This window comes from Bombus bifarius, unplaced genomic scaffold (assembly GCF_011952205.1).
Source record: "Bombus bifarius isolate JDL3187 unplaced genomic scaffold, Bbif_JDL3187 scf7180000008265, whole genome shotgun sequence".
Taxonomy (NCBI): domain Eukaryota; kingdom Metazoa; phylum Arthropoda; class Insecta; order Hymenoptera; family Apidae; genus Bombus; species Bombus bifarius.
In genome coordinates, this window is record NW_022884550.1 from 23,038 (window position 1) to 45,547 (window position 22,510).

General features: G+C 36.0%; 2 protein-coding genes across 7 annotated transcripts; one reads left to right on the forward strand and one right to left on the reverse strand.

The window, feature by feature from the left end:
* The first annotated feature begins 876 nt into the window (after positions 1 to 876).
* On the forward strand, positions 877 to 16,536 carry LOC117212020 (nose resistant to fluoxetine protein 6-like). Its single transcript, XM_033456457.1, has 12 exons — positions 877 to 1,138; positions 10,133 to 10,288; positions 10,907 to 11,127; positions 14,138 to 14,346; positions 14,468 to 14,723; positions 14,817 to 14,977; positions 15,122 to 15,290; positions 15,390 to 15,583; positions 15,683 to 15,812; positions 15,879 to 16,071; positions 16,161 to 16,306; positions 16,371 to 16,536. Exons 1-12 carry the CDS (start codon positions 877 to 879, stop codon positions 16,515 to 16,517), a joined length of 2,244 nt encoding a protein of 747 aa, XP_033312348.1. The 3' UTR covers positions 16,518 to 16,536.
* Positions 16,211 to 22,023, reverse strand: LOC117212021 (serine incorporator 1). Of its 6 annotated transcripts, XR_004488381.1 has the most exons (12): positions 21,833 to 21,859; positions 20,852 to 21,016; positions 20,546 to 20,730; positions 20,265 to 20,474; positions 20,078 to 20,162; positions 19,809 to 19,992; positions 19,474 to 19,674; positions 19,180 to 19,218; positions 18,397 to 18,559; positions 18,128 to 18,302; positions 17,583 to 17,646; positions 16,211 to 16,325 (listed from the first exon to the last, which is right to left on the reverse strand). XR_004488381.1 is itself a non-coding variant. In XM_033456459.1 (11 exons), exons 1-10 carry the CDS (start codon positions 21,857 to 21,859, stop codon positions 18,164 to 18,166), a joined length of 1,398 nt encoding a protein of 465 aa, XP_033312350.1. In that variant the 3' UTR covers positions 16,211 to 16,325; positions 18,128 to 18,163. The 6 variants fall into 6 exon arrangements, 5 of the variants coding, with proteins under 5 accessions (XP_033312350.1, XP_033312349.1, XP_033312351.1 ...); XM_033456459.1 differs by lacking the exon at positions 17,583 to 17,646; XM_033456458.1 differs by lacking the exon at positions 16,211 to 16,325 and having other exon boundaries at positions 17,420 to 17,646; positions 21,833 to 22,023.
* Positions 22,024 to 22,510: the final 487 nt, after the last annotated feature.

A 22,510-nucleotide genomic window follows, 5' to 3' on the forward strand; every position in this document is an offset into this window, starting at 1 on the left:
AACCATCATGATAAGCATTTAAAAAGAGGAAAGATACGACAGTACAATAACATTTTTAGAACTGGACGTATTTCCATTGTTCAGTTGTGTAAAATAACATCAAATTTAGAACGCCTCTCGTTTAAACTTAATTTTTGTTGTTTCCACGAATCGTTAAAACATCAGCTTGCTAAAGTATCAGCAGCCATCTGGTAACCAACAGGTGCTCGCAGTTTCGAGCGCGATATACTAATTATACTAAAAGCTTTGCTAATTTCGAGTAAACAGAGCTAAGCGTTGTTTGATCAAAGACAAAAGCAAAAGATGGCTAGAAAATCGCTTTTAAATGTCACATAGTTAAACACAGACGCGTTGTATTCAAAGGATGAACGACAGAAAAAAGAAGAAGATACCTATCCTATAAATTATACGATTATACCCATCAAATTGATGTAGGATTAGCAAGCTCCTTCGAAGACGGTTCAGAGTGGGAGAGGAAGAACGCAGCATTCACCCCTCTTCTATCGCCCCATTCGTGGCCACAAGTAACTCCGTCGTCTCACGATCACTCATAAAGCTCGCCTTCGGACGTCCAAGCAATACAGAAGTCCGTGAAACATTCGGTGGTGCACTTTTGCAAATTCTCTTTCGTTCGCTTCGCGTTTATCCCGCGAAACAAAGCCTGTTCGCGTGCGATCATCCGAAGTTGGTCCGTGAGCGATTCTTCCGTTTCACCGTTCCTCGTTCCTCTACAGCCTTGAAGATCTATGCCGAACAGGGTCGAGGAAGCCGCGTAGAGTTACAGAGTGATCGTCGACGAGATAGCCCAAACGAAATCGGATAATTCGGAGAAATCGACGTCGATTCGAATCCTGGCCGTTTCGTTTTTCTGTAAAAATGAGAACATTCGCCAGAGCATGGACGATTCTTTTAGTGATGAAGCTGTCGTACGCGGGCAAACCGGTGGACGTGTTGACGTCCAGCAGCCTCAACGCCCTGGAAGACGAGGAGATCCTCCGAGTGCTGTCGCGCAACGAGAGCACATCGGCCAATAATTTCACGCTGGTCGAGCTAATTGACAACTGGAGGAACCACACGACCCAGACAGAGGCCACGTGGCGGGCGAAAGAGCTGGATGTCCGCACTAATCCCTTCTACAGTGAGTTCTTTTGCCAAGATAATTAGCGGTAAAAAGTCCGCCGTCTCCTGCGAAATTGTACAATTCCATGGTCAAGAGGTGTACATATCGTTATCGCGAGCCGAGGTTCCAATCGACTAAACAGACGCGTATATTTGTTATATTTGTTAATTTTCTCATTTTTGTGTATCGCAACTCCAAGACGATAACACGATTTTGTTATGCACGTACGCCGCGGCTACGTACATGTATGACGTAATTGTTAAATCGATAAAAAAAAGGTATTGACGTTTTGAATTAAAGTCGTCAATATCGAGTTTTACGTTGGAGTCGCTTGCTTTTCGACCAACTGGCGATTAGTAGCCGTTGATAGGACACGGACAGTTTTAGGCAAACGCGACTCTTCGGATCGAAGCATCCGTCGACCAGGTGTACACATCCATTAGAGCACGCGTGATTCGTGTAATTTTGCAATCGTTTAACCACGTCATTCGTGAAAATTTCATGCGACGTAACGATTCGAAGAATCGATCGATATGCTGCTGGGAAAATTTTCGCCTCGTAAGAATAAATATTCGTGCGGCTTGTAAAGACGTTTCCGAATGAATCGTCCGTTCGATACAGCTACTATTTCTAATATAATGTGACACGGAACAACCCAACTATTCGTATCTCGGAGATACGATTAAATTATTCTTATCGCAATTACATGCAATTAAACGAAGAATTTAATAATTTTTATAAATGGACCACTTGCGAAGAATTAAGAAGATGTCAATTCGACGAAGATAATTATTTTCTTCCTGATCGTTGAAGAACAATTTATAGGTCAATTGCCTGGAACACGATATTTTAAGCGTTAAAAATAATTCGATACCGAAAAACCACGCTTGCTCTACAAAAGTTACCGTCGATTATGCTATTCGTGTACCTCTAAAACCCATTCGTTACATCGAAGGTCGATCACGTCAACGATGACGTATTTTTCGATGGTTGGCTATGCAGGGCATAGATATCATTCAGGCCTTCGAAATATGTATAGTGCAAACGTAAATCTGTATATTTCGTAACTATATTAGGATAATTAATACAAATGGGCATATTCTGGAACGGAAATTTTTATTAACTCATTTTAATTTAATCATTTTACGAGACTACTTTTCCTCCTTTGTACGTTCATATTATATTCGATGCATTTATAATTTAGTTGTATCCATACATTTTCTGTATATATTTGTTTCCGCTCTCGCAGTCCCGAAAAAGACATCGCTCACAGTCTTTTTACGATGTCGATTCGCTTAATCCAACGACTCTATAATTTTACCTGTTCCACTTGGACATACTCTTCACATTTTTACGATTACGCTTCTCGGATAAGTCTTTATTTCCATAATTCGCAATATAATTCGATGCTATCTTAGATAGGAGTATATTAGGTCAATGTTATGATACATATTGTCATTGCTATAATTAAAATATCATCGTACATTACTGTTGCGAAGCGATCGAACCATCTATATCAAAGATCCTACAACGACGTTTTTAAAAAAAGTATAAAAAACGCAGTCCACTTGTTCAAATACTGTGGCAAAAAGAGCTGTTATTTTGTTTGATAGCACGAGCGAAATAAACTCGACCGTTGATCGAACAAATGACAGAAAAAAGCAAAACTACTTTCGATATTTCGAAATGCGCGCTACTAAAGTCCGATTTTCATCCGTACACAGTGCCAGTATACCTCTCACGATTTCCCTGCCCATTGTACCGCGTGCACGTCCTTACAATGAACCTGAACACGTAAAAAGTGCATCACGTTTAACCTTGTCTTTTCTTTCGGCCACTTTTTGACCCAAATTCGTTCGCCTGACGTCGACGCATGTGTCTCGACTTCGAAGAAAAGAGAAAGAAAGAGAGGAAAATCCGCGAATACGCGGTGAATTCTTCTTGCTCGCTAAAACGAACAGATCGAGACACAGAGATCGTCGCAGCCTGGATGTCTTGCCGCAAAAATATCTTTGCAAATGAACCGAACACAATCCTCCTGTTAAACGTAAGATCCACAATGTGAGACTGTCGATCAGCCACGTAATCATAGAGCGTGCTACGCACAGTGAAGAAAGGGAGAAACGTAACGCCGGCGATAGTCTTAAGGATATCGCGTCGGTCCTGATCCAACGAAGGACTATCGACTGTCGCAAAGGAGCGAAGACGTTGAACGGAGTTCGATGTAGCCGTCGAATATAAAACTATTCGCTAATGGCCATAGTAATCGGTAGAACTTTAAAGAGAATAAATAATAATAGGAAAAATAGCAACTAGAAATATGAATAGAGAAGGTCGCTGGCGCTTCTGTGTTTACAGTGGAAAAATTGCAACTAACAGGAAAATATAGATTACTATCTTATTGGTGAATTACTTTCTATATTTCGCCACATCTAGCATACTAGAATTTCTCGTCTGCTGTATACGCTCAATTTCACCATATATTGCACACAGCGTATCTACATGTTACTAGGTTCCGAAAAAGAAGGCAAAAACGAAACTTGTCGTTCGGACGCGTAATCGTTGCCAGCCAAGTCCACGCTTGCCTCGTCACGATGACATAATCGCGAACGTTGTAAAAATGCATGCTGCACGTTCGATCCAGTTCGAAGTAGTTGAGTTCTGATCGTTCTCATTGTACATTTCCGTGGTATCACGGGTGAACAGGACAGTAGGGCACAGTGTCGATTAAACGCGAGATAAAAGCCTAACGTGCGAGTTTATTTCGTTTTAAGACATCAAACGCGACGTTCGACAGACGCGTATTTAACCACCAACCTTTCCTACATTTCACTATACCTTTATTAGCTAAAACCACTCGTTATCCGATCTTGATCAATTTCTCGATTTTCGTTAATATAAAGATTTACGTAAAGTCGGACGAATAAAAAGAAATAACGACGGGCCTGGTAATGTTAGCGTTAAAGATACAACAAAAACAGGTGACTTACGTCGATTCACGTTATCTGACTCGTGTCGCTCCGACGTGCGTGCATCAGGGGAAAGAACGAGAAATAGACAGCGAGACAAAATAGGTGCAATGCAACAAGACGCTGTAGAGTCCAGTCATTCCTTCCTCCTAATCGCACCTTACATATCTCTGTAGTTTAGTTGAAAATCGTCGATCGGTAGTGTTTGGTATCGTTCTGATCGCGCGAATTTCAGTAGTTCGACTAAAGCCACCTCGCGACGATATAACAAAAGCATGCAAGAGATTATATTTCTTCTTATTCCGGTAATTCGGTAGCCGGTTGAATGACATCTATGGTGATCATAGATAACACTATGGTTTGCCTCCAGCTAGCTGTTCCACGCTTTCACGAGCCACTGTAATAATTTTAAAACACAAGTACATCTCGGTTAAGCGGTCATTCAACTTTTAAGTTATTGCACCAGTGACCTTGACGTTTTCAATCGTCAGAGCTCGACAGCGGGCAGAAATGATTTGTCGGAAGAGTAAAATACTCTTTTAAGGGTATCAACATTTTTCCACATCGACCAACAATCTTAGAAGGAAGGATCGCGTAGCTTAGTTAACCCGAGCGATGCATCGACGTGGTTTTAGTTCAGCGCCTCTCGCTGCCTCGCTGTCTCGCTGTCTCACAGCGAGTGCATCGCTGCGATACTTATTTTCCTCTTACCTTATATCAGCCTCTTTTTAAGAGAGGGTTATTTTGTCGTTTAATCGACGAATCGAATAGACTAAAGTTAAGCAGTCGGCAATATACGTTAGTGAACTTATCATATTTTCGCCGCGTGGTCTTCGTCTGTTATTCGCTTCGTTTATTCTTTGTAATCCTCCTTCGGGTTAGATCGCACTTTCGGTTACGTTTCTCTTTGATTTAGAAGTAGACCACGAGTCTACTTCTGCCATTACCAAGCTTCTCTTACTTAACATTTAGAGTGGACGTCTGAACTTGATCTTAGAACGTACCTCTTAATCTTCATTTGTCGTCATTTATCAGAGAAATTTCATCGTGCGTACCTAAGTTGTATACCCAAATGAATCGATATTAATATTCTTGACCTTCGTTCTTCGTACTTGGGCATAAATTTCTTGATCTAAAATGACGAATGAAATATCCACGAGCTGTTCCACTTCCTCGTTCGTTCTTAGACCTACAGGCGCGTGTTATTTCGACACGTTACCTTAACAGGTTTAACAGGTCTCCGTCGATATACAGATTCTGACAGCGACGTACTACGAATAGCAAGTTTATATTATTTGCAACCAGTGTTTCGGATAGGCTGTTTAAAAATATTCGTAATCCATAAACTTTTCTTTCCACGCAGAAAGAACTTTACGATGTTACAGAGAAGGAAACCTTACATAAAGGAAATCAAAGCTGTATTAAAATACCACGATACGGTAGATATCTCGATCAATGGTACGTGTGGCTAAAGCCACAGGTTTAACGAGCTTTCGAGGCAGCCGAGTCTGGCTACGCTGGAAACACGGTTCTATATATTTGTACAGACGATCTCTTAAGCGATCCGACCACCTTAGCGGAGACCGTTTCGTGCAAATGCGTCGAAGCGAAAGCTCTTGGATCGGCTTGAACCAAATTTACAGCATCCGCAGGTAACGACAAGGATGGGAACAGCGTTCATCCGCCAAAGTGAGACAGCGTAAATTCGACTTTAGCTTGGTTTAGCTGGTTTCGCGAGCCTGGAACATCTTCCAGCGCGGAGGACCGCGATTATCGATATCTCAAGCCCCTCGCCGATTTCCATAACTCTTTGTCGTGTTGTAAAAATCATTTTTAAAATCACGCTTTGTACGATCGTTCTTAGTCACGGCGCATTATACAAAATGCACGCTCTTGGTAAGATTCGTATGCAAATTTGAAAATTCAATCGGAATGGCTATTTACACCTATCGATATTGATAAAAAAAAAAAAAGAAAAAGAAGCTTGTTCCTTCGCAACAGACGAATGTAACCAATCTCACGATTTAGAAATTTATGGCGACCTAACGCGTGTGCTTGTATACCGATACTTTTTACATAGGTTAAAGTCTAACGCAGATAAAATGCGTTTAAACGCGTGTACATGTTGCGCACTTGGAGATTCTCGGTCAATAAAGCCTCTAGCGAATACTAAAACCACGACGCGAACGAGCCGCTTCATTTAATCGTTTCGACCAGTGTATTTGTAACACTGTTCAATATTCAAACGCATGAACAAGTGCGATAAATACCGAAGAAACACCGAACAGCCAGCTTCTCTCATTGTGCAACTTCGTCGAGTTTGCCAATACATTGCTCGCTGAGCAATCGGAACTACGTTCGAACGACAAATGTATTAGGTGTGACAAGAAAATAATAGCCGCTAACTTTGAGGCGATAGTCGTCAATTCGCGACCACTATTTTCGTGTACACCTAATAAATAGAGAACCAACAGTGCATTATCGTTTACAGAGACAACGATGCTTTCGTTTGTTTTTTAACGCCAACTGTACCGGTTGAGATCACGAGGTGAAAATGCAACTCATATTTTCCGCGTTTCGTCGAGGAATCTACTCCGATACGATGTTCGACGTACAAATCTGTCTTTTTCTTTGCTTTTGAAATTAACTTCGCCGCATCCTTCCAGCTATCTTCGACTCGTGCGTTTCATTAGACACTCGAATATTTTTAACGTACCAGTTATGGTTTTTGCAAGATTACGTAATATTCTTAGTCGTCGCGTATTTTTCAACGCTTACGTATTCTTATTTTCAACTACGTTAGTGCCTAATAAAATATCCAAAAAGTCGACTTATCGTGCTTCTCCCCTGCGTATATGTACATTGAGCATGTAACCCGAAGATCCAATTAACAGATCCAACGATTAGCAACAGGACATTTAATCACGTTTACTCGAATTAATCGATTCACCAGTATAAGAGATAAAATATGAGATAAAACTTCATCTATGATAAGATTAACACGATTTCTTTCGGAATGAGCTTGTAAGCGGTAGCACGAACTATTTGCTTGCACAAACCTAATAAAACGACGCTGATTAAGATCGATCAAAGATAATTGATAGACGCAAGCATATTATACCGGGTGACCTACAAATAATTTCTTCGCTTGAAAGTTGTATAACATCTTTTTATTATACACGGTGTTACATCAGACTGGCGGCCTTGAAATAGGACTGGGATTACAATTTTTACGAACTTGGACAACATGGGGTGGCGAATGAGAAAACGTTAAAAAATTCCCCCTAAAAATAGGCTTCAGAAATGCACTTTTTTTTTTCTGAGAACACAAAAATTTAGAAATACAGAACAAATCAAGTTGTGGAATTTTTTAAATGGGAAATCGACTTATGGACCACCCTGTGCTTGACGTTTCGAAACTGTCACAGGCAAGGTATGGATATCCGGTTCTATTTGCACAGTTCGTCGACCATTGTTGCAACGCCTGGCGTTTGCATTGCGACAAAAAACGGAGGAAATCGAGTTCATCCTCTGGCGCGATTATATCGAGACTTCGAATGAACATTAACAGACTGTTACGAAAACTGCTGTGACTTTCACTCACGATTTATTTGCATGCAACTATGTATGTAAATGTATGTAATAGATTTGCAAAAGAGTGGCCTAATAATTAGCTCACGGGTACAGGTTGATACGTGTCTCAATCGATGCTAGGTTTGCCAAACGTGTTTCGCGGCGTCACGTTGCGGCCACGGTGCAGCTACAAAAACGTAAAAAAAATACGCGGTATGTGAAACCTCTCGAGTTCACAGATAATATGACACGACGAGATATCCGGATAATCGATAAAACTGCCCGTTCTCACCTGTTCTACGATTTTTTTTTTTTTTTTTTTTCTTTTATTATACACGCGTGGACGACAGCGAAACGAGTTTCTCGCAATTTCGCCGTGTTATCCGTAGAGGCAACGCAATCGAGATAACTGAAATTAGGATAATCGAGAACAAGCTCGAAAGAATTAACGCATTCGCGGAGTTATCAGCTTTCGACGAGGATTAATCTTGCGCGTGGCATCCGCAACGAACGTCATTAACTCCCGAGGACCATGGCGTTTGAAATGGCACTTTTGTTCTAATATCGTCGTGCTGTGACTTACCGGGGTGAAATCTCGCTCGTCGTGACATATACGCGATTTTCTTCGACGAAAGTTTTTACAGTTAAGGGTTAAATTCGTTCGATAGGCGTAACGCTGACGTTAAACGCTGGAACGATCGTATTGTTCTGTATTCCAACGATCGTACATATGTATGGCGCGCGTTAGGTTCCAACAATTACATACGTGATTTCACATTCATTAGCGCGGCTGCTTTCATTTACATCGCATCAAGATTCAAATCAATGTCGAAATCGCTTCATATCAAGCTCGATTTAATATTCAAGGTGACAACAAATTTATTAATACCGGGCCGCCAACTTCTTTATTCCCAATTGTGCCTTTTGCATCGCATATGAGGCAGTTTTATGATAAAACGAACGACACGACCAAGAAAGAAATACTCTTGCGAGTGAACGCGAGTCGAAAAGAGGATAAATCTGTTTCCTACTTTAGATTTTAGGTCGCATACACCTTTAGCGACTATTGGCGAGCGCTCTTATCGGTCTCCGGTTTAAAAGAGTAACAAGAAAGTAAGTAAGAGAGTAAACGAACGACGATGACCATCAAGCCCAAGAAACGTACCTTTAATTGGCAGTTTACCATGGCAAAGTACTAATTCCTCTTGGCGACCCATCTGTTTACTACGGGGTATTACAATCGGGTTACTACGCGCTCGGGGGTTGCTCGCGACTCTCTCGGAGCTCCTCGATCTTGCGGAGGAAGAGAGCCTCTAGATCCTTCAGCGGATTTCGAGGTCCTAATCCTCCAGGTATCTTTCGACGCGCGAAGATACCTGCGAACTCTGTCCGAAGAAAGACAGAATCTCCGACTTACATTCAGCGACCAGACAACATCTACCAAACATGGGCTATGCGAATGGCGAAGATATAGAGCCCAAAGATCAGCGTCGAAGACTGTAAGTCACCTCGAAGAAATCCAGTCGATGAAATCGGAAGAAATGGACGTCGATGTGACATAAGGTCGAAATAATAGAAAAAAAGGATAAGGAACGAAATCTGGCAATCCCGAAAGGAAACAAAGCAACTGACCACTAGTCAGTGGAATATGCAAGCGACGACAATTGGTCCAAGATACGAGACGTATATCGTCGGAACAGTTTCATGTCCACGAGTCATATCTTCTTCTTCTTTCTTCTTTTTTTTATATGTCCCTGGACGAAACTATTCGAGCTACCATAAACGGTACTTTGACCTTCTCCGAAGTCCTAGAACGTCTTCCGTGATAGCCAAGCACCGTGGGCACTATAGCCATTGATCAAGTTCGTAGAAAATATCACGTTTGTAGAAACAGTACCCGAACGTGAGCGTCAGCATGACAATGACAGAAGCTCCATCGGCTGGTACTGGCATTTAGTTTCGCGTTGTAATCTCCGTTTGCACGCCGAACACGTACTTACATGCCTGTTACTTCATCGCGATACCAGCTGTATCCTCGAGACCACCGAACGAAGTGAAAGTCTTTCTTGAATCAACCTTGTCTCGATCTTGATTTCGCGTGTCGAAGAATCGTGATAGACCTCTTGATCGAACTTGGACTTGCTCTCTTTCTCGTGTTTTCAAGTTAACCAATTTTTCTTTTCTTTTTTTTTTTTATTAATTTACACAGTGGCTGTGACGATAGTTATCGGCCACCCACGGTCTACTAGATTTTCTAGGATCGTTAGTTAAGATGAGACAAATTTGGATGTGACATTGTCGGCAAAAGTAGCGCGAATACAATGCATTATTCTGGAAAAATGAACTATTTGCTCGTTAAACTCAGCACGCATCGTGTAACGTTTCGTTTAAAGTATATATCGAATGATCCAACTAAAAATCAAATCCTTAAAACACGTACTAATCACAGAAATTCGCGTTTCCTGTTTAGACGATTTTCCCGAGCAAATTGATCGAGAGGCAAGGAGATTGTTACAAGTTCTTCCAGCTTTCGACCCCAGTGTTGGACGAGTAAGCGGAGAATGCAAAAGGCACGCGGACATTTTTCATCGGGAGCTTGCCAAATTCACTTTGTGGGCTCTCAAAAGTAAGTATAATCGCGCTACACAATTACATTAATACTAATAATAATTTCGCCTATCGGGAATATCCATTTTATCGCGAAGAATCTCTACCCGTGGCAGACTTTCTCGACGAAAGATATCGCGATTATTTTTCAAACTGTACTTTCGCTTGTACTTTACTGCCACACTCTGAATAATTTAAATATCTATTAAACACGAGTAAGCGTATCTTCTTTGCAGCTTTATTACTTCGTTACATCATTCTAGGGGGAACCACATTATTCATGAGACGATTGAATTTCAATAAATCTTCTCGTCAACCGTTCCACGATCTCGATTTTAAAAACATTCAAAGACTCTTCTTATCGTCAGCCTCTACATTATGTTTTACAGCATTTTTATTAAAGTTCCCAAATATGACGAAATAAGATCATGGGAAAATTTCTCGGTTTTGCAAGAAGCCATTAAAAATTACATACTATAAGCTTTTGTCCGGAGCTGTAAGGTTCGGCTGATTTTTTAAATATTCCTCGTCGGTCGTAAGGCGACATCGAAATGAAGAGAAGAACAAAAATATGTATTCGTGGTGGTCTGTTCCCTGTGATCGTCATTTCCAATAATTCTCTTATTACTCTTTAAAGTGTACGATGCAACGGCGAAAATACCGTCTGGCCTGTTAAACGGAAATATAAATCAGTTTGGCGACTTCGACGAGTGCGTTGGAATCGAAGGAAGCGACGGAATTCAAGGGCAATATTGCTTGGCGTACCTTCAGCTGACCGTCGACGAGTCTCGCCTAGATCTGAGGCATCTTCATCGGTTGGTGCATTCCCATTATGCTTTCAGAAGCAACGTCACCGATGTAAGTACTTACGTGTACGTGTGGTTGCCGTCTCTTCGAAACCGCAGAAGCAATGTTTCTTCGCGTTGATGTTAACGCTTCGATTGAATATCGTGGCTTTTACACTCAAGGATAGAAACGTTAGAGAAAATCGGTTTAATTATCGTTTAAGAATGACTGATTTATAGTTCCCATTAACATATTTCACGTGGCATCTGCGATCTACGAAATTCGTTTCTTCGACCGGCGACGAAATTTCTCGCACATTTTATTCCTTTTACGATTCTGTGTGGCGCTTCAAAGGGGATTGTCGTAGCTGAAAATATATTAAATTTGCTTCTTTGTATTATTATTCTATTATTTTCGTTTCGTACGAAAGCGTATAATATGCCACTCAACTTTGTCCAAACTGAAGTCTCTTAAACTAAATATTGAAAATATCTGGTTATTATCGTCACGGATAGCGTTATCAACAAGGTATCATTGACTTTGAGAATTATATTCAGGAGCTAATAAACGCGAACAAACGCTCGATGAATCTTGCAAATAAATTTCATGTTACAAAACAATCGTACGAGTCGTACAGAATACGTTACATTTTCCATTTCGCTATATCCGTTTCTGCCAATTCATTTCGTTCGTCTATTCCTCGTAATTCAGGTTGCACGTACAAAGTTGCAGAAGAATCTCCGAGGAAGAGACCTCGAGAAGAGCGACGAGTCCGTAAATTTTTCCGATTATATTTAGACTCGAATCATCAAGAAGAAATCTGGCGTCTGAGAATTTGCACCGTGAAAATACTCGTAGAATGTTAACGCGTTATTACGGACGAATGCATAATCGATTCGGCGGACTGTACGTAGGCATCTGCGTAAATCGAGACGCGACAGGAGATATCTGTCAGAGGATAAGACGAAAGGAATTTATTTGATCCGTAGCTGCGGCGAAAACAGCAATGTATTGTGAATATTAAGCGAGACACCTGCCACCTCGAAGCGTGCAGACAATCGCTAATAGGAAACCGTGTGCCTGCGATTGAAAACTGGGCATAGAAAGAAACAACGAATACGTATCAAAACTAAGATTCTCAAGGAAGCAATTTCTTTTAAGTTTCAAAATGTTGCTTACCTTTTTACGTACACTACGCCACTTTATATACGTACGTACATGTCCCTTGTGTCATTTGCCATCGACGATAGAAACTTTGTAACGACTCCTCTGCCTCTGCCTGCTAATTTATTGTCCCGATTTATTTATTCTTCTTATGAGAAAAAGGCTCCCCTTTTTAACAGCGGTTCTTCCTTAAAACAAACAGAAAAAAACACCGAGAGAATATACAGGGTGTAGCAGAACGTGCGGGACCCGCTTAAGGGGCTGATTGTACACGAAAGAGCAACGAGAAAGGTTCGTGCGAGCGCATGTTCTGTCTCCGTTCGCGAGATACAATCGAGACAAATGCGATACAAAAATAAAAATACGAGTTTGCACAAACAGTTTGCGACCTACCGATCTCGCGAGTTCCTAATCGCTGAATACCTTACCAATTTAAAACTACGTCGCAATAACATCGAAACAGATAAAGGACAGGAAAAATATTTCCAATTATAACGTGCAACTTTTTTCCAAAGTACGGCATTTGCGGTGGATAGCCTGGCACGCTGTAGCAACGGGGCAAAATTCCTTTTCCCAGTCCATTAATCGCTTAACCACGATATCTGTGTATTAACAGGATTTCAATTTCCCGTTAGACTTCGTTTCATCGCGTATTTTTGTTTTACAGCGTTCGGACCTTTGCCAATATCGCTACAAACGGATTCCAATTTTTCTCCCGGTCTCTTCCTCTCTTCTTTTTTCGCGCCAACAGCACACGGTCACCCGTTTCGAGTTAACCGTGTCCAACGCAGTTTGACTTCGGGGAACCGGTATCTTATGGGAACCGGTAGTTCCTGCATGGCTGAGGCCGTTGGCGAATAAAACCAATTATTCGTTTATTTCACCATTCGTTTGTCGATATATATGAAACATATCTGCAACTTACAATCTTGTCTGGAACCTTGTTGGAAATATAGTTAGATATATCCTGCTTACGTAAATTAGACGTAAACCCCATGCAAGCTCGTCTTTTCTTCCTCTGCATTCGCATCTTCTTCGTTGCTGATCTCAGTCCTCCTGCAGCTAATTTCGCCATTGAATCCTTCGTATCTTCTATCAATTTCATATATTTCATACTTTCACGCAACTTGAGCGATCCATCCTTGCAGAGTTTCTCAGGTTTTTCGGTGAAAAACATTTCAATATGATTTTTTATGGAACGTATCTCGGTTGCTGGCAAATGCAAAATTGTATTCCGTTCCGAAGAATAATTTTCTCGATGTTTAATGTTTAAACGACGACAAGACGTATTAATTTATAAATTACATCGATGTATATTTAAATAATCGTACCAAAAACGTTTTCAAATGAAATATTTGTCTGTCTGTATAAAACTATTAGTCAAACAGTTAGAATCGTGATACAATTTGTAAAGATATTATGTCAGAATTTCATAATAGACCAGGTCTACTTTCATTGCGACAACTTCTACAAGTTTAACAATCAATACAATACTTTTAGATAACGTAACGTAATTCGAGAAAGCGTTTCGTGTCGTTGATTGTAACACGTTTCGCATTGGAATTACACCGTGTATTTCAGAATGTGACGAAAATACCAAAGTACGGTATTTTGACTGTTATGTACTCTGATATTTTTCTACAAAGTTTTCACTAAATCTCTAACAACATTTAACTGTTTCGTATTAAAGAATCATCGACATTTACCAATGATGAAACGTCCAATCTAAAAAATCCCGTATACGTCCGATTATTATAATTCTTTCTATATTTCTCTGTAGGAATAATATTTTGCCAAGAGATATTAATCCCAATCTTTCACTTTTATTCCTGCTTCTGTTCTTGGAAATTCGCTAAAATTCTCAAAAGCTGTAAGAGGCGATTATGCTCTAGTTGACAATTTATTTTTCTGGTTTCAGTCTGGCCATCGAGTACCTCGATTTAATATAGTAAATTGGGCAGTCTGTACTCCAGCATCGTGTAGTTTCAAAGATGTCGAGACGTCTATTCGCGAGATCCTTAATAGATACACCTCACAAACTGGCGTAAAAGTTACGGTGAAGGTGAACAAAGAAATGTGTCAAGTAAAAACGAAAGAACCTGTACCAAAGGAAACTATATTTGTTAGGTAAAAATATCTGAAAAATTATTTATTATAAATAACTAGAGATTGTGGAAAATAATTCTCATAATGCACAGTGTGCTGAATCTTGAATAGAGAATAAAATGGTAACCGATACCTTTTTCAGCTTACTCTTCATAGCTATATCTGTCTTGACAATTGTAGCAGCTCTTTGTGATCATTACAAAATACCAGCAAGCGAATTACTTCTATCGTTTTCTTTGAAACGTAACTTTAAGAAGCTTATATCGTTAGAACGAAGGCAAAATGACATAGCTACACTTCATGGCATACGAGCTATAAATGCTCTAATGCTGCTTTTAGCTCATAAAAGCATGGCTCTGTTCTTTAATCCTTACGCAAACAGAACGGAAATGAGCGAGGTATGATCGCGCTATCTGTGGAGATTATTTTATAATAAACATTGATTCTATTTCTAATTCTAACGAGGGAATCCATAATTTAATACTTTTCAGTATCTTGGTAAACCATGGACGGTCATAGGAAGAGCTGCCAGCCTTTACACAGACCCATTTATAATGCTTTCTGGTCTTTTAACATCATATTCTTTTATTGGGAAACTAAAAAAGACTGGCAATTTGGACATAAAAGATGAATACATATCTCGTCTAATCAGGTGATACAGATGATTTATATTATCTTTTATGCATTGTACTTTCAAATGCGTTAAAAAATGAATAGAGATCAAAATAAATTGATCAAATCCAATAGATCAAATTTCAGCATCTATTACTAATTGCATACTAATTTTTCTTCTTAGAATAGTGCCACCTTTAGCAACCTTGATATTGTTATGCACATATGTAATACCTTATACTGGCTCTGGACCACAATGGAATTTGGTGATAACCGAACATGCAAATATTTGCAAGAGAACATGGTGGAGAAACTTTCTATTTATTCATAATTACTTTGGATTCGAATCTATGGTATAAGTCACGCATTAATTTCTGTAAAATTATATAATAGGATAAGATATACTAACAAATTATGTATCTCTAGTTACAAAGCACTTTTTTCAATTTTAGTGTCTTACTCATACTCATCACCTAGGCATAGACACGCAGCTATTCGTTCTTTCACCTTTGATGGTGCTTCTCCTTTATAAAAAGCCAAAGATCGGGACTATTGTTCTTACTATGTGTGCTTTATTTTCAACGGCACTTCGATATTTTGTAACATATTACAGAGAATTAAGCAATTATGTCTTCTTTGGTACCTCGTAAGTTAATGAATTTAGAAACTTTGACTGAGTATTTATTGAATATTTATACTCTTCATATCTATACTTCTTCTTCCTAATCTATTTATATGTTTACAGGATAAAACAACTATTCGATACTGCAGATTTTTCATATACTCTGCCATCGCATAGACTGACAGTTTACACAATAGGAATTTTTATGGGCTACCTGTTAAGATATTTGCCAAAAGATTACAAGATGAATAAAGTAAGTAGCATAATATATGATCTACAGATATTAATGTAACATTAATTATTTCCATATCTTTTTTAGATGGTTCTTTACACAGGTTGGATCTTATGCACATTCATGTGCTGTTGTGCATTCTTTGGACCTGCACGTATGGGATCCATAAATTATATATATAACCCAATAGATGCTGCAATGTATAATGCATTTGCTCCCATTGGCTGGTGCAGCATATTTGCATGGGCAACTGTGACGTACCATACTGGGAATACAAGTGGTAAAAACCATCTTATGAAATATAGATAATAGATATTCATACAGTTATACAATTACAAATAGATATGAATGTAATAACTGAAATTATAGATTGGTTCAGTAGACTTTTAGCGTGGAAGGGATTTCTGATTACTACAAGGCTCAGTTATGCGATATATTTAACACAGTTTCCAATATACTTTTACAATGTCGGAAGAACTCGAAGTGCTGGACATTTTGCATTCTTCAGCATGCAAGTAAGTTGTAAATGTAAACCTACGCATAAATACAGTTATTAATAATATATTTACTTTTTTACAGTTTGACCTACATGAATTTTTATGGATTTTTATTTTATCAATAGTTCTCACTTTACTAGTTGATACGCCATTTCAAAATATTAAAAGCTATTTAATGAAAAAATCTTCATTGCCAGAAACAACGACGAAATCGTTGAAACAACAATAATTTTTTCACCAAATAATTGCAATTTAATCAAAACTACTGTAAATAGTGCCTATGATCTTTATTTCATTTTTAGTAAGATGAAATCCTATAGCTTGCCTCGTATACGATGTATATGATAGCTAAGAACAATCATAATTTATATAAATATTCTTAAATTTCATTTATATAAGTACTTGTAAATAATATGTATTTTTGTAATTTTAATAGTACATTTTTTTAAATCTTTGTAGATGTTAAATATTATGTTGCGCGGACTAATGTCTAACTGGTTATTTTAGTGCAGTGTTATTTATTTAAGAGCGTTTTTTTTTTATTGTACTTACTCCGTTACAAAAGAATATTTAAGAACATTCATAGCAACAAAAAATTTACTGCGTTTATTTCTGAACATATTTCTTAAACTTTGAATGAACTACACATTGGTGAAAATTATAAATGACGTAATAAAGTTTTATTAACAAATAATATTTATTGCACCGATTCTTCAGTTAATAATGCTATGTCTGTTCTAGTTATAATTGGATTAAGTTTTACATATCATCTAATAAAACGTAATTATTAAGGGGCAATAAAATTGTTTATTATTGAATTTGATTTGTTTATTATTTTAATCAGAATAAAGAGTATCATTAAAAAAGAATATATTTTTGTATACAATTATTATCACATTAAAGTTATTAAATGTAAAATGCGATAGTAAATTTGTAAATATATATATACATAGATATATAGAACTTGAATATATTTTAATATTATGTTGTTAATTTAAACAATTTTAATTAGAATTTAATTTCTATACAAGAACAAAAATGATTCCATTTTGAACATTTAAAATATATACAAGAAATAATTTATATTTTCATTATATGAAACTGACTGTAAACCCATTGTTGTTCAAAACAATATAGTTTCCCGCAATAAAAATCTGCATTCATTTAAAAAAAGCTTATAAACTATTTCTACTAAATCTACTACTTAATATGTACGAATGTATTATATTAATGATATTAAAACAAATTAACTTAAAAATATATCAAACAGAATAATATATCAAATGATACTTACAATGTTATCACTCTACAGATGGAAATTTTACAATAAAGTCTTAATTATAGAGGCATTGCAAACACTGAAATTAAAAAGAAATTACTAAATTAAAGAAAACAATATATATAGAAAAATTAACAAAAGTAATCAATGTCAAATATAAAAGATATCTAAAAGCATAAATTTCTAGCTTTTATAATAAATTATTCTTACCTCCATACAAACATATATTGTGTATAATAAAAATAAAAAATAAAACTGTATAATAGAATATGTGTAACTATTTATTAATATATGCCTTTTTATGTTAATCATTAATTATTGAACATACTACCATCATTAATGGCACAACTGTTATACCTTGAGCTAAATATTGTAAGTAAATAAATAAGATTTTGAAAGATATACCATAAGACTCTATGTAGTTTAATTAAATAAGTAATCTTTTCATATATATTATATAAATATAACATGTCTATGAAAGCTCACAAATAATGATTAAAGTTTATAGATTAAGAATGATTTAATATATTAATCATTTTATATCATATAAATTTATATACCTGCTAATTACCACTCTTGATGTAAAGATAATGTATTTAAGAGAAATCTCGATTTGTTAATACTGCTGGAGCTATCAATGACCAAATGTACAGCGTTAAGCACATCCAGGAAGATATAATTTTTACCCACATTGAAGCAGTATTAGAGTTCAAGGTATCCAAATTGGAATTTGGCCTATAAAATAAAAATAATATTCATATATATATATATATATAGAATAATAAGATTATGTATATGATTTTATTTGAAGTAAATAAAAAATACTTACTGATACCAATTAGTAAGTGTCATCATAACGTATAAAGTGGCCAGAGCAAACATGAGATGGAAGAAACTCCAGTTGTAAGCTACAGCATCTTCTTCATTATCCCAAACTTTAGCTTCATTTCCAGTTTCTGAATCAGGATTGCGACCTTCTACCGGAGTATAATCTAATTACAATTAGGGAAAAGAGGAATAAAAGAGAAGAAAATATTTATCTACAGTGCAGTTATCGATGTATGAAATATTCCTGTTAGGATTAACAACACTGCTAGGCTCACAAGTAATACTACATATATGCACATTAAAATAAATTTGTTTCAAGCTATGCGGCACATAAAAAGGAAAATATTAAGCCAAGCAACATTACATAGATTAGCAAACAAAAAACAATGAAAAAGATATATTTTTATGTAGCATCAAAATTATATTTTTGATTGATAACTTAAAATGTTTGTGTTAAAAATATGACAACTCTTTGTCAAAAAATTGAATATAAAAATGTAAAAACGGAAATACGCAAAATAGTGAAAGAAGGCACACGCTACTACTAAACGAATACTATATAAATAACGATTATATTCTATACTTCAAAATTTGATTTTTCTAAAAAATAAATGTTACGTGATTTATCTGTACTAAAATTTGAGAATTAATTAAATTTGTGCAAATGCATAAAAATATATTATATGCATATTATGTGATGCTACATTTTTTTCAAATAAAACAAAACAGGAGGGATAGAAACACTGAATTTGAATTCTATTTTAATTTAATAGTGTGTGCCTACCTTCATTGTTGATAAGACTTTGGTCTCCTGCATTCCTTACTGTACAAAGAAAGTACAATTTGTTAAAGACACTTTAACAAGTTATTAGTGTATGTTTACATACATAGTCTTACTATGCATGCATAAGACAATGTTTTTCATAAAATTAACTCATAAATATATCAATAATGGTATATGAAATCTATGAGTTTGTGTATATTTACTAGAGAATAAGACTTACGTTTAATTATTATTTAGCTTAAATGAAAAGAAACATGTACCAATTTTATGTGAAATACAACTACATTTACATACCAGCTCCATTATCCTGGATCAAAATGTTTTCGGACATTGTAATCTTTGATGATTTAGATGCAGTACGCAAAGAGCTATACAGTACGCAGCTAAACCAAATAATTAATCCAATAATGCTTTCCTTATCAAAGGCAACACGATTCTTTGCATCAGCATCATTGCCAGAAATTAACCCTAAAAATCCAGGATTGCACTCACGATCTGTAAATAACACAAAGACAGTGACATACATAAATATATATGAATAAATGTTCACTATGTATATATATGAAATAATTTTCACTAATATATAAATAAATATTAATATATTACATTCATATGTTCAGAATATATACCTGGGCTATTTGAAATTCCACTCCAAGTTAAATAAACAACATACAGGGATACAATAGATGATTGAAGAAGACCAGATCGTGGATTATGTTCTTGCACAGTTGATAGAGTTGATATAATACTAGCAATTACACATAAAATCAGGTTGAAAGATATGAAAAATTTGTTCAAATCACAACTATCTGCCTATAAGAGAGAACAAAAGTAAACAGAGATGAACTTAAAAGCTAAATATTAATAAAAATTATAATTATTTCATATGAAAACTTACATGTGTAAAGTATATAAACAATAGAACAATTCCAGTAATAGAAACAGCGTAATTAAATAATGTTGCTCCCAAAAGTGCAGCATACCTGTATATTTAATTATATAAATTTATATTAATAATAGAAATTTACTTGTTTTATAATAATTACAAAATAGGTAAATTGTAATGATATAACAACTAAACATACCATCCTTTTGATTCAGTATCTTCATAATTTCCTACCCAATTATCCGCCCATGTATGGGCAAAATCAACAATCAGAATTAATTGTATAATAATAAAAAGAAGGCCTCCTATCATACCAAAATACATCCATGTTGTCCCAAATGATTTTTCAGGTATAAAGAAAGCACCAATTATTCCACCAATTATTAGAAGATATTTAATGGCCCAGAATCTAAAAATAGAATCCACATATTAAATTAATTGTCCATAATGTATATTGTATATTAAATTATTTTATCATACCCATTTTGTATAGGAGCCCGAGGATCTTTAGAACTTCTTACTCTTATCATCATAATTGACATTAGGAAGAAATAAAGGGCTATAATAAAACATATTCTATAGACTGCTAAATATCCAACAGCAGATTCACAATCAACAGTGAATTTTGATGGTACGTAATTTGAACTATTGGTACAAAATGGAACCTACACACATAACATATACAGACAATGTATATTCTTGTATTTATTATATATATATGGATATTATATATATATATATTTGATTTGAGATTCATTTCAATATTTTCATATTTTGAAACTTTACCTTTTTAAGTGCATCCTGTAAACCGGGAGCCAATGTAATACAAGCAGCAATTGTTCCCAGCATTAATAATAATGCATACATAATACGAGTACTTGTACTGTTGCGACATGTTGGACATTGGGAGCAACAGAAACTGCAAGCTGTGCTTCCACAAAGGCAAGCAAGCTATATAACAAGATGTTCAAATCAATATGAATTATACAAAAGTATTTATATGTGTTTATTCCATTTAGGTTATATTTCTTTTATTTGTGTTAAAACAATTGATGCATTACAAATAGTAAAGGCAAAATCAACATTTTGTGAAAAATTTTGTTATTTTATCAACTTGATCTATGGTAAACAATATATTTATATATATATATATATATTTCTGACTACATTTGACAAGATACCTTTTTGTTTCAATATAAAACAAGGTTTTGTTGAAAATAAAGAACATTTTTTGCCGTTTACAGTTCTAATAATAGAAGTAAACTCCACAGTGCTCACTGCCTTGCTGGTTGAGTTTGCGCATATGAAAAAAGTTTAACACTGTTCTCTCAAAATAAACTTTTGTTGAGTTCACCCCTACTATCAGTAATTCCTCAATTGTATTTATTCATAGTATTAAGGTATTATCTTGTACAATTTATAAATTTTTTTTTAAATCAAGTAATTTTTATATCTTATTTTGTAGAAGTTGTTTTGGCTTTATTTCAGGAGAATTAATATTTACAGATTCTTTTTAAGAATTTAAAAAAAATCAATATGATGTACAGTAGAATGACATAATCAAGATCATAATTAAGTTTCGATGATTCATGGAATTTTCCTCGTATAATCTTAACTAACCGAAGAAAAACATTATTTTCGTAAGACAAAATAGCCGACAGAATCATCAGATTAAACTGAGTGAGATATACACAACCAGTGATTTAAGTCATACAGACGCGTTCGGGGAAAAAAAGATACAAATGTTATTTAAGTTAATCTTTTTACCTGTGCCGTAGAGCAAATAAGACCCATTACGATGTCTTATGTCCGTTCAATTTATTGAACGGTACGTAAACGCGTATAATTTATCACGATATTAAATACGACGCTATAAACCACGAACTGCAGGAGAAGACAAAGAACACTGTAGCTCAGTGCAACAAAATTGTCACAATAACAATGGCGTCTTGACAGGTGACCGCAGCTAACTTCTCGCCATCAGCTGACTAAAACGTCATATCCCTTCATCATAAACATAATACATATGTAGATTCATTCCTTAACAGAACTTTCTATTGAAACTGCTTTATCTGGCCATCTGCTTCCTTCTTCCAACATGTCACCGCGCGAAATGCTGTAATTTCAAATTTTAATTTAAAAATATACCATCAGAGTACGCTTGGTTCAGGAACGTATCACGTTCCATTAGTACCCGCATACTACCTGGATTTTCTTGAAATTTATTTCGGTATTCGTTTCTTTATATTGAAATACAATGAATCATGTTAACATATTGCGGACTAATCGTTTTATTACTTAATTATACCCAGGATATATAGTAAGAATATAGTTAAATTATTTTTCTCTAAACGACAACGATGGATGACAACAAGAATTTTCGTGATCAACCTCAAGCATTATTAATAAACACGAGAGTTCTCACGAACGTGATCAGTCTGCAAT